General features: G+C 43.6%; 1 protein-coding gene and 2 non-coding genes across 3 annotated transcripts; 1 reads left to right on the top strand and 2 right to left on the bottom strand.

Moving 5' to 3' along the window:
* Positions 1–6883: 6883 nt before the first annotated feature.
* LOC130843658 (U1 spliceosomal RNA) lies at positions 6884–7047 on the top strand. Its single transcript, XR_009051080.1, has one exon. It is a non-coding gene; the product is annotated as a U1 spliceosomal RNA (small nuclear RNA).
* A 1614-nt stretch (positions 7048–8661) lies between these two features.
* On the bottom strand, positions 8662–8898 carry LOC130844748 (cytochrome c oxidase subunit 6C-like). Its single transcript, XM_057720862.1, has one exon. It carries the CDS (start codon positions 8896–8898, stop codon positions 8671–8673), a length of 228 nt encoding a protein of 75 aa, XP_057576845.1. The 3' UTR covers positions 8662–8670.
* A 1520-nt stretch (positions 8899–10418) lies between these two features.
* On the bottom strand, positions 10419–10492 carry TRNAN-GUU (transfer RNA asparagine (anticodon GUU)). Its single transcript has one exon. It is a non-coding gene; the product is annotated as a tRNA-Asn (tRNA).
* Positions 10493–17141: the final 6649 nt, after the last annotated feature.

Raw genomic sequence — 17141 nt, 5'->3', positions numbered from 1 at the left:
ATCATTTTTAAGTGACATATGTGAGGTCCCCCATTGTGCTAAAGCCTAGTCTGTCTTCACAATGCTTAGAATGTGTGTATGTGTGTAAAATGTATAACATATATTTATATATGTTGCTATAGCGATATGTTAAAGGCCAACATAACTGATGGACAGGGTCAGTGAGAGGAAATGAAAGTCTTTTTGGTGGCTATTAAAGGAAAATGTATATAAAGAAATAAAAAGTTTCCACAGCCTGTTTTGTTTCCCATTTCTGCACTAGTCCTTACACTGAGAGGGTGAGAATAGGAAAGACAAACTGTCACTAAGAGCTCACCTCACTAGACAATGCTTAAAGTCTGAGTTTAAAAGAATGATTTATTCTCCTGTCATTTTGTAAAAATCTCCAGTCTAAAAATATAAAAGGGTAGTTCTTACATTTAGAGTGCCTTAGAATCAGCTTTGCAGATTATAGAAGCTACTTCCTGGGCTCCAATCCCAAGAAATTTCATTGATATGGGGCCCTAGAGTCTGCATGTTTTACAAAAACACAACCAGATGTTTCTGATGCAGGTGGGCTGCAGATCACAGTTTAAAACACATTGTTCTATAACACTGAATCAAAACTATAAATTTCTTTTCCTTTAATTAATAAGTTTTAATTGAAAAGTGTTTAAGTCCCACCATAAATGTTGACATAATGATCTTAAGATTTCCTTTGGGAAAAGTTCTTAGTGATGTTCTTTTGCATTCCAGAACTAAAAGAAAGCTATCATTCCACAATTATATCCTAGAGGCAGTAATAAGTTACAACAAACAACAACACAAACAAAAAATTCAACCATGATCACCACCACCACCACCAATAGCAAAAATATCCATCAACAGACTCAGGCCTGAGGTAGACATTTCCATGGTAGATGGATTGATTTTGACTTCTGCTTTTACACTTGGTTGTTTAAGTATTTTCCATGAGCGCCTCTGGCAGAATCAGCCGAATGGATGAAAAGTCAGTCAAACTATGAAGTATTACTCAAAGATAAAGTAGGAAACATCGAGGACCTCTTGCCCTGCAGTTATTCAAGTATCCCAGCAATTCTTCCTTCATCCCTGTGCCTCCAGGGCTGGAAGACATTGATGATATAATCAGTAATCAATGGAGAACTCAAATATTATTTATAAGAACTTCATTTTACGGACATAACATTTGTGAAAGCAACAGAATTTAATCATATAAATCTCAGATCTGTTCAGGATCCAGTCACAACTTGCTTATGGGGAAAATTCCTAACAGCCATTCTTGTGTTTCGCCCTTTGAAAAGTAGTTCTTTACCCTATTAAAAAAGTTGCAAAAAAATTATCTTTGGAATGGAAGATTCTCCAATATTTAACTTTTCATAAATTATATTATTTTCCTCTATATGTCAGAAGCAGAATTCATTCTTAAAAATAAAATCAACCTACATGACCATCAATGTCTTCCAACTTGCCATAATTCAAATGAGAACCATGTTGGGTTCTGGGCAGGAAATAGGGTGAGAACCCTTTAAGAAAAAAATGGAAAGGAAGAAAGATGGCAGGTACCTAATGTAATGATTCAAACATGTACAACTATCTCTTGATCTGTCAACTTAAGACAGAAAAACAACGTGCAGAATTTATGCAGGGTTTATTATATCTGCCAGATTTTATTACTTCTAAAGTGAATACGCTAGGCACTTATTGAATTAGTTTTCTATTTCTGCTGTAACCAGTGACCATAAGTTTAGTGTCTTAAAAGAACACACTTTTATATTAATTATATTATATTATATTATATTATATTATATTATATATTATATTAATTATATTATATTATATTATTGTTCTGTAGGTTAGGAGTCCAACAAAAATCTCACTGGACTAAAATCAAGGGGTCAACAGGATTGCCTTACCTTCTGGAGGTTCTAAAGGATAATCTCTTTCCTTGCCTTCCTAAAAAGTTTTTAGAGGCCACCACATCCCTTGGCTTTGACCCTCTTCCTACAACTTCAAAACTAGAACAGAAGGCTGAGTCCTTCTAATTTCACATCATTTTGACCTTCTTTTCTGCCTCCCAATTCTAAGGTCCTGTATAATTTCATGGGGCCCATTTGAATAGTCCAAGATAATTTCTTCATCTCAAGGTCTTTATCCTAATCACATCTGCAAAGTCGCCTTTGCTATGTGATGTAGTATATTCACGGGTTGGGGGAATTACAACAGGAGCATCCTGGGGAGACAGTATTATTCTGCTAGTCACAACACTATTAACTGAGATGCCAACTAATATTGGAACTAAGAAAAGAAGAACTTCTCTAATTTCAACAAAGTTTAGTAAAAATAGGACATTACCTGAAGGCACAGTCAAGCAAAGACATTACCTAAAGCAAATCAAGACAAAGTCAACTTAGAACCCTAGAAGTGCTTCACTGATGTCCATAAAATTGCACAAGTACTAGTCTCTTTATATTGTTTGTTGTTTTTTTCCCCCAAACGTGGCTTTTTCCCCCCTCTAAGGCTGATTTTGATGGGAGAAATCTCATCCGAGATAAAAGCCTGTGGTGGAGGAAGTGAAGGTGGTGGTGGAGTGGCGCACCTGGGACCCCACTAACTTCTAACTCTAAACTTTCAGCTGGTCTCAATGGAATAGATGGAAGGGTTCTCCCACACCTACCCTTGCCTGAACAAAGGGATCCTCCTGTGCCTTCTCCAGGCTGCCAGGAAGAGGCGACGTGGTCGTTCCCTTGGAACTTGCCTTGTAAAGAAGGCAGGCACCAAGATATTAACTTCTCTGGGATTTTGTGGACCAGATGCTGGCCTTCTGTGTAGAGAGCTCCCTGACTTTTGCTCACACATCCCCGGGTTGGCCTAAGGCCCGTGCTGCCTGGGCTGGCTGTGGAGGCTGAGCTCCTCAGGTGGAGCCATCTTGCTCTGTCTCCTCCAAACCAGGATCTGACCAGAAAGAAATGTAATCGTGCTTCTTAGGCTGGTGGAAAACACGCCTCCTCTTCCTCTCGGACTGGGGCAGCCCTTTCCTATGTTGGCCTGCTTTTTGTGGGAGTGGGGGAGGGGTGGGGAGGATGAGAGCAAGAGGAGCAGGGACCAGGGGGAGGAGTGAGAATAAAAAAAGCCTGGGGAGATGCTAGGGGAGGATGGGGAGGAGGAGTGGAAAATGGAGGCAGAGGAAGAGTGTGAATGCCAAGGAGGTTCCAGTCTCTGATCCCAGAATGGCAGCTGCTCTCTCTTGAACTTCCCCTGACCTCATGCTGGACACACCACACACACACAAACACACACACCAGCCTCCTCTCTCATCCTCCAACCTCGTTTTTTCACAGAACAGCCTCTTAGCCCCTGCCCCCTCCCATGCTCTGATTCTGGGAATTATTTCCTTTTTCTCTGGGTTTCCCCAGATTTAGGCACAGATTCCTCACCAGCAGCCAAATGCTCGTCTGTGGATCTGGAGAGTCCAAGGGAGAGAAGTCATCCAGGAGAAGAGGAAACGCAGGCCACATGGGGTCATGGGGTCACCCTGAAGAATGTGAATCCAGCTATCCCAGGTCATTCTAGGTTGACATTTTTGAAGATGTCAAACTTCTTGGAAAGAAACTCTAAGAAGATCCTTGGTGCACGTCATTGTAGCAAATTATGCGATGAAATCCTAAACCAGGTGATCAATCCTCATTCCAAAATCATGGATCAGCGTTAAGAAGGGCAAGCAGGTTGTGGGTATTAACTAAAGGAAATGAACAAAACTGGGGCAGATCCCACAAAGGCCCAGGTAGGAGAAGCAGCTTAGGCCAATGGCTAAGTAATCATCTGTATTAGTCAGCTCAGGCTTCCAGAGAAAAATACTACAGACTGGGTGGCTTAACCAGAAATCTCTTTTCACACATTCTGGAAGCCCAATATCACGATCAGAAGTTCCTGCCAATTCAGTTTCTGGTGCGAGCTCTCTACCTGGCTTGCAGAAAGCAGATGCCTCCCTGGGTCCTCACAAGGCCTTTTCTCCTTGCTTGAGCTGGGGTAGGGCAGGAGCCCAAGCTCTCTGGTATCTCTTCACTTAAGCACACTAATTCTATCAGATCAGGGCCCCAAGCTTATGACCTCATTTAATTTTAATTATCCTTAAAGGCCCCTTCTCCAAATACAGCTCCACTGGGGATTAGGATACAAGATAGGAATTTTTTGGGGGGGATACATACAATCAGATCATAACACCCTCCACAGCCTCCTCCTCCCATGAAGGCTCTGGTCTCTTAGCTCTGCTCACTGGGAACTTCCCAGGCACTGGGTCCTCCTATTCCTCTCCTCACAGACATCCTCCTTCTCTCTCTCTGACTCAGATGCCTCCACATGAGGCACAGCTGTTGCCTGGCTGACACTCAAAGGCAGTGGACTGACTTGCATTCACCTGGATGACTTTCAGAAGACAGGGGCCACCACTGACTGATATGCTTGCAGAAATGTGTTCACTGAGGAGACGGGCTGTGGTGGCAGAATAATGCTTCCCCAAAGAGGTCCACATCCTGGTCCCTAGAGTGTGTGAACATGTTACCTGACATGGCGAAAGAGACTTTGCAGGTGTGATTACATTCAGGCCCTTGAGATGGGGATGTTGTCCTGGAGGGCCCCATGGAATCCCAAGGGTCCGCGTAAGTGAAAGGGAGGAAGAAGAGTTGGGGTCAGAATAATGCGTTCTGAGAATGACTTGATCAGCCGTGACTGGCTCTGAAGACGGAAGGGGGCTATGAGAGTAGAATGTGGGCACCTTCCAGAGGCTGGAAAAGGCAAAGAAAGAGATCCTCCCCTAGAGCCTCCAGAAAGGACCTCAACCCCACTGTCACATTGATTTTAGCCCAGTGAGATGCATCTTGGAATTCTGATCTCCAGGAGCATAAGATAATAAATGTGCGTGGTTTTAATTCACTAAGTGTGTGGTAATGTGTTACAGTAGCAACAGGAAACTCCTACAGTGGACATCGGTGGCCATTTGTTACCATGGCTGTAGACCAATTACTCTAGCCCCAGAAACGTGAACTTTCAAGCTTGTCAATTCTCAGTGGAGATAATGTAAATAATACTGGATGGTGTACCAAACCATCCCCTTATAAGAGGCTGAAACCCTCACCCTGGGCTCAGGGATAAACATCTAGTATGCTCCGAGGCTGGGTGGTACACGCGTGTATATTTGAGACAGGGTTGCATGGCCTTGGGCACTGGATTTACAATGTTCTCCACAGGGCTAGCTGCAGGGGGTTTTATCTGAACCCCCTGCCTGTGTATGAGGAGCTTCCCACATTCTGCAACTTTTAAGGATCACATACTGGCTTTCACAGTTTTCCTAGGGGCTAAGATGTGGGTCTATTACCAAGAGCTGGCCAATCCCCATGAGTAACAATGACCCCAGCATTTGACAGGAGTTGAGAGACACAAGGAGTAGGCCCTGGGGAAATTCTTCCTGTCCCGTGCAACAGAAGACTCTCCCCACCTCCAGATCCTTAGTTTAACACCGACCAGGTGCAGCAGAAGTCGCAGAGCCATTGGCGGTGTCTAGTGTCCAGGGCCAGTAGTGTCACCTGTGCAGAGCCACAGGGGTTGTCACTCAGCAGGGGGCACCCGTGCCCTTCCCATTTGGTCTGTGTGCTCCCTTCCATTGGCCTTGTTTATTCCTCCCTGTTTGTAGAGCCTAGTTCTCCAGTTGGCTGGAGAGTCTCTGAGCTAGCACTATCCCTTGAAGAAAGTATATTTCAGAGGAAAGGAGCCAGAGTCTATTTCTGATGGCTGCAGAGAGAGAAAGGAGGGGAAAGGGAGAAAGCAGGGAGGAGGAAAGGAAGCTTCTTCCTGGAAGTTGGCTGGGTGCTGAGTTCCTCTGCGTCTAGGATTCTCCGCAAGAGTCACTTTCCCCCTTAAGCCAGAGGCACCCTCAAGGATCCAGTCACTCCACTCCTTGCTCTCTGGTCTGAAAACACAAGCTGGCTTCCTTCTCCAGCCTCCGCGGCCCCGGCCCCCACCCCCACCCGCAGGGCGAACCAGTCTTACCCAGAAAGAGAAAACAAATCAACAAACAAACCAACCGCACTCTCCGAGCAAACACGTCATCTTTCTATCCCTTCTTTTGGTCATCCGCTTCTTTTTCAGAATCTTCATTTCTCATATTCTGTTCGGTGAGGAAAGCAAAAGCACGGTCCCTGGGGCACCATGAGAACCAAGCAGGAAGGACGTGCACAGACAATACACCGAGCAGCACTGTGAGAGGCAACCCTGAATCTGTGTGTCTATGCACAGGACACAGACATGTGCTTTCATTGTGTTCCTATAAATACATACCTGTACCCTTTGCTTTACGACTTCTTTATTACTAACAAACATTTTGGGTCAGTAACACACGATGCCAGAATTCATTTCCTTGGTGTGTAACGCAAGACAGAAGGGAAGAATGCCAGGAGGCTGGCAGAACCCGCCAGTATTTCAGATGAAAGCTTAGAGGTCCGTTACCTACGTGGGCGGAAATCACGACGTCACGTCCCCTTTCGGCAGCCGATGCGCCCATTGGTCGTCTGGGCAGGGGTGGGAGGGGAGATGACGGCCCAGGGACCCGGCGTGGGTGGGAGGAGGGGAGCCGCCTTAGAGGTCAGGGATGGGGCTTGGCTTATGTAAATCTTGCAGCGCAGGGGTGCCATTCCTGGCCAGCCACTCCCCGGGCTGTGGAAGTTTTCCGGAGATGTAGCTCGGATTTTCTTAGGAGAGTTGTTTGGAGGGGCGTGGAAGAGGAGGGGGTGCGGGGGGTGGTGGAGGGGCTGGGGTGGGGGTTGTGGCAAAGTGAGCGTGTGTGTACAGTGGAAGAGCCTAAGGCTGTGCGGGGACGGGGAGCGAAACATTCATACTTACCTGGCAGGGGAAACACCATGATCACGAAGGTGGTTTCCCCAGGGCGAGGCTCACCCACTGCACTGGGGGTGTGCTGACCTATGCGATTTCCCCAAATGCCGGAAACTCGACTGCGTAGTTTGTGATAGTGGGGGACTGCGTTCGCGCTCTCCCCTGGCAATGGGTACAAAATGACAGATAAATCCAAGCAACTGAGATAGTGGGTGGAAAAGCGATTGAGCAAGAACTGTGACCTTCTCGCTTATCCCAGAGTTTTGCATTTTTTTTTTTTTTTTAATCTTTTTCTCTAGCGCATTGGGTAAAGGTGGTGGATAAACCAGCAATGCTTCAATGAAAACTGGGAGGTCTGCATCACGGCCGGCCAATGCCTAGCCAGGTTCTTTCTTTCCCTGCACAAACCAAACACAGGCTTTTGCTACCACTGCAGATATAAGTTTCTCTGCAGATTTAAGCTTCAAGGGGTTTTCCTACTTCAGGATTTCATTCTGACTGTGGAGCTCTGTTCTATACCCTGCAAAAATCTTGCACAATCTTCACCGGTGTTTCCAACTTGGACTTCAAAGTAGGGGTGGCCCACCATACACACTCATAAGGACCTGGGTTTATCCTCCTGCCAACAACAACAGAAAACGTGAAACAAAGACTTTGAAGAGACTGGGGCATCAGGTGAAAAAGGACAGTGCGTGGTTCTGGAGAGGTGGTGGGAAACAATGGCTCCAATTTACTGTCTGCAGAGAGTTTCCAAGCAAGGCACTCCAGGGCACACTGAAAAGCAGCCCGGTGGACCTTGCTGAGTTGAGGACACTGAACCTGAAGTCCAGGGAGGCCAAAGGAGCTAGGGTCCACAGAACAGACTCCCAGAGGGGAGAGAGATGCTGAAAGTAAATCAGAGAGAACTACAGAGGAGATCCCTCCTGCGTGCAGCACAGTACTGATCAGTGCAGCCCCGGCAGGAAACTCCCCAAGGTCAGGGGGAGAGCTTTGACAGGATCAGAGAACAGTGCCTGGCACTCACACAGATAGTGCTTGTCCCCAACAGATAGACTGCAAGGAAGAAAACAAAACAGACAGACAAAACCTCTCAATTCATGAGGGCGTGGGGTGGAGTACTCAGGAATGTCTTGCCTCAGGAGGGCAACTAGTTAGCCATAAACTGAGTGCTGCTCAGAACCACTTAGTGAATCATCAAAGCATGACCTGAAAGGATCAAACTGTTTGCAAGTAACTTGAATGCATCCCTGAAGAAAGCCCAGCGTTTACAGGAACACACAACTCTCCATCATCCAACAAGGCAACATTCACACTATCTGGCATTCCATCAGAGATTCGGAGGTATCCAAACAGGCAGGGCAAATGACCCATAATGCAGAGACACATCGATCATGTGCAAACGACCCAGAGCTGACACCAGAGAAGGACATTAAAACATTTATTCCAACTGTATTCCGTAACTTCAAACAGTTCAGTAGACACATGGGAAACATAAAAAAGACGCAAATGAACTTCAAGAGATTAAAAAAATAATAATAATAAGAGGGATGAAAACTACAACATACTGCAAGGGATTAACAGCGAGCAATTAGAAAATGCAGAAAACAAAATTTTTTTAAAATCATTTATTTATCAAGAGAAACTATTCCTTAGCCCAGATATTCATAGTTCACAGTTTCACAGTTCAGGAATACAGGTAAGTGCCAAACTTCCATGAAACTCAACCCAAAGAAATTATATGGCACTTAGAATGCTCCTTCAGAAACAGTCTGCCTTTATATTCCAAAATCACTTTGCACTCTGAAAGATACCAGCCTTCCTCATCTCCTCAAAATCTTTCATGGAATCATAATTTCTGTAGAAATCTGCATATGCCTTCTTTCTTGGTTCAGCCACAGCAAACTTACACAAAGTTGCAACTCCCAGGGAGACAATGAATGCTCCAACCATATGAAATCGCAGACGCGTGGCCAGAAGGCCACGCATCTGAGGTTTCATCAAAGAACTGGAAGCCATGGTAGTTTTTCTCCTTGACAGCTCAACGATGACGTCCTTCCAGACAGATGGAGAAATGGACCAGAAGAAACAAATTTTTTTTTTGAAGGTGGCAAAACAACAGTAATTGTTGACTTAAGTACAGAGGAAGGAGCAAACCCTTCTAATGAGTTCATTAGGTGCACAGGCAGCTTCCTAAAAGGTTCCTGGCAGCACCCACTTATCCAGCACGGAGCACAGCTCTGAGATGCCACCAAGGAAGGGGCTCGCCCACCAGGGAGTTCTTGTATTAAATACCCAGGTTGAAATAATGTGGGCCCCATTTGCAAGGAGTTGAACTTTGTCTTGGGTTGGCAGTAATGTAGGAGGTCCATCCAGCTCCTCAGAGGGGAATGCAAAGATTTTCTGTGATTCTGTTTTCCTAGTCATCCAGTCAAGGCCTGGTCTGTGGCTCGGTGTGGTGGGGTGCCAGCCCAGTGAGTGCTGGCAGTGGTGACGTCATGAAGCATTACCCACGAAAGGGTGTGGGTCCTCTGAAGTCCAGGATTTAAGGAATGGCCTGAGGACAGATTATGCTATTTTTAGTCATCATGTTGAGCCCACTGTAAAACAGCTGCTGTGAGGAGAATCATGTCTGAGAGGGAATGCAGGCATCTCCATCTCTTTTTCCCCCCCAGTTCTGGATGGAGCTGGAAGGAGTTAAGGTACTCTTTAGACCAAGGCATGGCAGTTTTCTAGGCATGCTTAGAGATGTAGGTGCTCTTCCTGGAAGGCTAGATTATCCACCACTTTCAGTGCATCACCACTTAGAGATCTTTGGGTCTGCCTGTTGCCTCCTGCACCAGTGCAGCTTTGTGAGGCCCTCACTGTTGTCTAATCCAGCCTGTGTCCCCTCCTCATCACACCCCAGCAGGTGCCCTGATCCCAGCGAGGGCTTCTTCTCATTGCCTCCCAAATTGGCCATGACATAATTTTTTTTTTTTTAAGTGTAGTTGATTTACAGTGTTGTGTTAGTTTCAGGTGTACCACGCAGGGACTCAGTTATATTGGGTTGGCCAAAGAGTTGGTTCGGGTTTTTCTGTAACGAACTTCAGAAGACACAGATTTGAATAGGAATTGCATTGACTCTGCAGATCACTTTGAGTGGAAAGCCACAGTCCCAAATGAAAGGGTGCAGGCGCCCTGAGACCGGGCGGTGAATACTCCGCTTTGGGGGTGCCGCGCAGGTGGTGCACAGAGCCTGATTGCCGACGTCAGAGCTTGAGTAAGAGATTCCCCCCACCCGTGTGCCTGTGCCTTCATCCTCTGGCAGCTGCCCTGGAATGCACAGGGTGGATGAGTTAGCGAGGGCAGCCCTCCAGGGGGTGCCAAGAGACCTGGGCACCAGGGTTAAAAACCGGGAGGAAGGAGAGCGTGTTGGGGATCGGCTGGGTGGAGGTTCCCGGAGAGTTCCGGGAGAGGGGCGCGGGGGGAAGGCACTGCAAGGGCAGACGCATAAAAGCGGCGGCTGAGACCTCGCTAATCAGATGCCAAGCCAAGCCCGTCCCTGGGTGGGCTCGAACCACCAATCTTTCGGTTAACAGCCGAACGCGCTAACCGATTGCGCCACAGAGACAAGCGCTTGCGAGGTTTTATTGTAACATCCTGGAATCAGAATGCATTCTCCGTCCCTTCCAATCCAGCGGCAAAGAGAGTCACATGCCTCTATCTTGTCCCACCTCACTGGTGCCAGAGGCATTGAGTCTCGTCCCTCAGGAACGTCCGGCCGTGGACACCGAGCCCGAGTCAGCTGCGGGCTCTGACGAAACAACGCCGGGCCCACGACCATCCTTGCCTGCTCCTGGCTGCCTCAAAAGCGGCCCCTCTAGGCGGGACGACTGCAGGCTCTCTCGGGCCCAAGTCTCCCGTTTCCCACTCATGATCGGCCTCACTCTTCGCGCTCACTGCAGGTCCCCCCTCACCCCACCCCACCCGCAGGCCCGGGTGGTCGCGTGGGGGAAAGGACAGCAACCGGCTGTGTCCCCACCGTGCTGCCTCCTCTCGGCGCTTCCAGAGAAGGGCTCCATGAGGCACGACCTGGAGTTTGCGCCCCAGGCAGCCCCTCACCCGGAGCAGGGCCTGGCATCCAGCAGGTGCCCAATAAATGTCTGGCTGAGGATGCATTCCGCCGCAGGGGCCGGAGGTGGTGGGTCCACCGAGAATTCTTATGCCACCTCTAAGTTTTTCATCCTAGAGGAACCTAGAGTTTTCCAATCGGCTGCTCTTCAAAACCTTTCTTCTGGCAGTGGATTTAGAACCAGGTAAAAGTTCTAGAAAGTCCAAGAGGGCACCACCTGGATCGGCTCTGAGCTCCCCATCCAAGACAGTGAGGCGGCCTCAGCCTGCGGGTGCAGGGGGCAAGTCTGAGAGGGATGAAGGAGGAAAGCTGCCAAGGAGAAAGACAGTTTATTGTGTGTCTATTGTACTTCAATAAATGCTCTAAAAAAATTAAAAATATTAAAATAAATATATAAATAAATAAATAAATAAATAAATAAATAAAAAGAATTGGTCAAAAGACCTGATGAAATATGAAGGTTTTGCAGAGTCTCGACAGTGTGGGCAGAAATGTGCAGATGTGCATTGTCATGCAAGATTACCATGCCCTTGGATAGCAGTCCTCTGCATTTAATCTGAAGTTTAGGCTTCAGCTCTTCAATAAACATCTCACTGTAACGAGCACTGTTGATTGTTGAACATTTTTCCTGGCAATGCTCCAATATTGGCCCTTGGGAATTGCAGGAAATTGTAAGCATCAATTTTCCTGATGATGGTTGAGTTTTGAACTTTTTCGTGGTCAGTGGTTGAGGATGTTTCCATTCCATCCTCTTCCATTTACCCTGAAGCTCGTAGTGATGAATCCACAGCTCATCACCAGTAATGATTCTCTTTAAGAAACTTTCACCTTCCTTAGAGTATGGCTCCAAATTTTCTTTGCAGATATCCAAGCACTTCTGTTTATGCTGTTCCATGAGTTGTTTTGGGTACCCATCTCACAGACACTTTTTGAAACCTAAGTCTATCATGGATTACTTCGTTTTGAGGTGTTAAAGTGGCCTCCCTATAGTTCTGATCTTGCTCCATTGAACTTTCACCTGTTTGGTCCCCTGAAAACATCCCTATGAGGACGAAGATTCACTTCTGATGAAGAAGTGAAGACAATGGTGCATTCGTGGCTCGCAGCTCAGCCTAAAACATTTTTTAATGAGGGAATATGAAAGTTTTTTAACACACGGACAAAGTGTATTGAAAAGCAAGGAGATTATGTTGGAAAATGATGTATTTGTCTTTTCTAAAAGTTAAACTAAATTCTACAGCCAGAACGCGGATAATTTTTGACTCACCTTCTTGATGAGTCTACAAAGCTACAGTAGTCAAGACAGTATGGTACTGGCACAAAAACAGAAATATAGATCAATGGACCAGGATAGAAAGCCCAGAGGTAAACGCACGCACATACGGGCACCTTATCTTTGACAAAGGAGGCAAGAATATGCAATGGAGAAAAGAGAGCCTCTTCAATAAGTGGTGCTGGGAAAACTGGACAGCTACATGTAAAAGAATGAAATGAGAACACCAAACACAGAAATAAATTTGAAATAGACTAAAGACCTAAATATGAGGCCAGACAGTATAAAACTCTTAGAGGAAAACATAGGCAGAACACTCCATGACATAAATGACAGCAAGATCCTTTTTGACCCACCTCCTAAGAGGAATGGAAATAAAAACAAAAATAAACAAATGGGACCTAATGAAACTTGAAAGTTAAGAAGATGAAAAGACAACCCTCAGAATGGGAGAAAAAATTTGCAAATGAAGCAACTAACAAAGGATTAACCTCCAAAATATACAAGCAGCTCATGCAGCTCAATATCAGAAAAACAAACAACCCAATCCAAAAATGGGCAGAAGACCTAAATAGACATTTCTCCAAAGAAGACCTACAGATAGCCAAGAGGCACATGAAAAGATGCCCATCACTTATCATTAGAGAAATGCAAATCAAACCTGCTGTATCACCTCACACTGCTCAGAATAGCCATCATCAAAAACCCTAGGAACAACACATGCTGGAGAGGGTGTGGAGAAAAGGGAAAGTAAACTGTTGGTGGGAATGTAAATAGATACAGCTACTGTGGAAAGCAGTATGGAGATTCCTTAAAAAACTAAAAATAGAACTACCATATGACCCAGCAATCCCATTACTGGGCATATACCCTGAGAAAACCATAATTCAAAAAGATACATGTACCACAGTGTTCACTGCAGTACTGTTTACAATAGCCAGTACGTGGAAACATTAGCACTGTTTACAATAGCCAGGACATGTGTCATGTCTATCGACACATGAATGGGTAAAGAAGATGTGGCACATATATACAATGGAATATTACTCAGCCATAAAACGGAATGAAATTGAGTTATTTGTAGTGAGGTGGATGGACCTAGAGACTGTCATACAGAGTGAAGTAAGTCACAAAGAGAGAAACAAATACCGTATGCTAACGTATATATATGGAATCTAGAAAAATAATACTGGCGAATAGCATGGCAGAGTGGGAATAAAGATGCAGGTGTAGAGAACGGACTAGAGAACACAGAAGGAAAAGGGAAAAATGAGGTGTAGTGAGAGATTAGCATTGACATATATACACTACCAAAGGTAAAATAGATAGCTGGTGGGAAGCTACTGCATACACAGGGAGATAAGCTCGGTCCTCTGTGACAATCTAGAGGGATGGGATAGGGAGGGTGGGAGGGAGGCTGAAGAGGGAGGAGATATGGGAATATATGTATACATATAGCTGAGTCACTTAGTTGTATAGCAGAAATTAGCACAACATTGTAAAGCAATTATACTCCAATAAAGGTGTATAAAAAATAACCAATAAAAAGAAAAGATGCATGTATAAACAGAGCTGATATATTCATACAAATGGAATACTACTTAGCAATAAAAAGAACGCACTGTTGATGCATATAGTAAGATGGATATACTTTAATCATTATGCTGCATGAAGGAAAGCAGACAGAAAAGAGTACGTATATGGATCCACTTATATAAAGTTGTTAAAAAGGCAGATTCATCTATTCTGGCAGTGGTTGCCTGTGGCTGAGAGTTGAGGGAGTGCTGGACTGCAAAGGGGCACAGGAAAGTTGTGACAGAAGGGAAATACCCTGGATCTTGATTGTAGCTGTGGTTTTAATAGTATATACATCTATCAAAATGCGTTGAATTGTATACTTTATTTTTTTCAGCATCTACCCAGAAGTGAAGCATGTCACTTCCACGCATATTGCTTTGGCCAAAGTAAGTCACAGAGCTATTCCTAACTTTTTTTTTTGGCAAAAATTTATTTATTTATTTATTTACTTATTTATTTACTTATTTATTTATTTACTTATTGGTTGTGTTGGGTCTTCGTTGCTGCACACAGGCTTTCTGTAGTTTTGGTGTGTGGGGGATACTCTTCATTGTGGTGTGCAGCCTCCTCACTGTGGTGGCTTCTCTTGCTGTGGAGCACAGCTCTAGGTGCGCAGGCTTCAGTAATTGTGGGACACAGGCTCAACAGTTGTGTTGTACAGGCTTAGTTGTTCCACAGTATGTGGGATGTTATTGGGACAGGGATCGAACCCGTGTCCCCTGCAATGGCAGGCAGATTTGTCACCACTGCGCCACCTACGAAGTCCCTTATTGTATACTTTAAAGTGGTGCAGTCTCTTCTACCTGTATCATATCTCAAGACGATCCATATAAAAATCTACTGCAATTCTTTCTTCATACTAGCAGTGTTTAGAAAATAAAATTCAGTGAAACATAATAGAGATTCACATCCATAATCATTAAATGCTTAAGAACACATATACTGAAGACTCCTGAAAACCATTGCTGAGAGAAATTAAAGACCTAAATAAATGGAAACATATGTCATATACATAAATTAGATGAGTCAATATTTTTAGAATGTCAAATCAATGTTATTCCGAATAATATTGCAGCAGGCATTTTGTGGGGGAATTTGCAGGCTAATTATGAAATGTATATGAAGTCAAAGTATGTAGATTGGCCAAGACACACTGAAGAAAAATTAAGTTGGAAGACTTACTCTACTGGATTTCAAAATTCAGGTGAAAACTATAGTAATTAAGACACTATACTATTGGTGTATGTAAACACAACACAATTATATCAATGTGAAAGAGTAGAGAGTAAAAAATTTACCCACATCCGTATGCAATTATTTGATTTTTTAAATAAAGTCACCAATATGCATAGCAGAGTAATGAAAAGCTTTTCTGCAAAATATGATAAAACAAATGACTATTCATTTAGAAATAATTTAATATTAAAAATCACTTCTTTATAAAAACAGATGATTGAACTTGGTGTACCCCCCCCCAAAAAAAAAAAAAAAAAGAATTCCAGCCAACACATGGGACAGGATAACAGAAAAAAAAAAAAATCACTTCTCTCCACATACTAAAGTTAATTGGAGATGTTCTTTTTAAAATTGCAATGCTTTTTAAAGAATGATGGAATGTTTTCTTGACTAAGGCATAGACAAAAATTTCTTATACAAAATGCCAAGGCACTCACCACAGATTAAAAAATTGAATAAACTGGATTTCATAAATTATTAAATCTTTAACTTCCCATAATTTCCATTTAAAAAGTGAAAAGGCAACCCATAGACCCGCAGTTATTCCTTGCAATACATATATCTGACAAGAGACTTCTGTAAAATATATAAAGAACTTTTATATATCACAAAGAAAATTACAAACAATGTAGTGTATTTTTGAGCAGGAGATTTGAAGCAGCATTTCTCAGTAGAAGATAGCCAAATGACCAATCAGCTTTTGGAAACCGAAATGGGAAGCCACTATAGACATCAGAATGGCTAAAATTTAAAAGACTGAATATATAAAGTATGTGGGAACATACAAAAACTGGAACAGCTCTATATTGGGGGGAGAAATGTAAAATGACGCAACTATTTTGCAACCTCTGTGTCAGTTTCCATTCATTGACCAAGCAATTCTCTTCTTAGGTGTATGTACCTAGGAGAAACACGTGGATATGTGGACAAAATAATTTGTGCACCATTATTCATACTTACTTTGTGCAGAGTAGCCAAAAACAAATCTGTTTATTACCTGAAAAATGGATAGTCCAATTGTGCTATAATCATAAAACAGAATATTTCTTAGCATAAAAATAAAGCCAAATTATCGACGTGGCCAATTAAGATTGAACCTCAAAACCAGATATCGTGTGAAAGAACCCAGGAAAAAGAGAACATACTGCATCATGCCATTCATATGAAGTGCAAGAGTAAACAAAATTATCTCTGATGAGGAGATCAAAACATATTTGTCTTTGGCAGAAGGGGATGGACTGGCAAGTAACGCAACAGAACTTTGGGGAACGGTGGGGAATGTTCTATACCTTGATCTGGATGGTGATGATACAATGCATCCGTATGTTAAATTCACTGATCTGTACTTCTAGGTTTTGTGCATTTTGTTCTAGGCAAATTACACCTCAATGTAGAACTGAAGGCATTGAAAAGAGGGATGACAAAGGGTAAAACAAGTGATAAATGACAGAAAATAGATGAGATACTCAACATATAAATAACAGGCTCCCTTGAGAAGAAACCCAAAGCAATTGAACAAAACAAACACTCAAAAGTATACTTAATGAGAAAAGTAATAAAATTTAAAAGTCCAAATGATATTAAAATGACACACTGCCCCCTTGGGAAAAATCACCCTAGAACAACAAATGCAGATGTAGTCTTGTAAGAGTACTGCCATTCAGTTTAATATAAAGGTACAGGGTTGCCTTTGAAGGACAAATTGAAATGGTTTCTAATGATCAAACCTCTCCTTGCCAAATTTTGATGTCAGGAAGTTTTATAACCATTCTGAGCTTTTGTGTCATGAGGAAAAGAACAACACCTGACTTATAAGATTGTTCAGAGGATTAAATATGATCACTTGAACTATAACAAGTGCTAAGAACATACTTGACTTTGTTCTCCTTTATTCACCTTAAACTGATAGAATGCAATTGGCAGAGAACACATAATGTGTCCTAAAACAACTATTTTCCCACCATTTCTAGAAAGAAGTCCTGTTAATAGTAGAAAGAATTGGAGAGGGACAAGAGCCTTTTGAACAGCCATCCTTCAACCCTGGAGCATGGCTAGTTTCCT

This window comes from Hippopotamus amphibius, chromosome 1 (genome assembly GCF_030028045.1).
Source record: "Hippopotamus amphibius kiboko isolate mHipAmp2 chromosome 1, mHipAmp2.hap2, whole genome shotgun sequence".
NCBI lineage: Eukaryota > Metazoa > Chordata > Mammalia > Artiodactyla > Hippopotamidae > Hippopotamus > Hippopotamus amphibius.
This window is presented reverse-complemented; position numbering and strand designations above follow the sequence as displayed.

What these genes read in the sequence shown, in the direction of transcription:
- LOC130844748 (XM_057720862.1), bottom strand. Translation starts at nt 8,898, where the DNA reads ATGGCTTCCAGTTCTTTGATGAAACCTCAGATGCGTGGCCTTCTGGCC.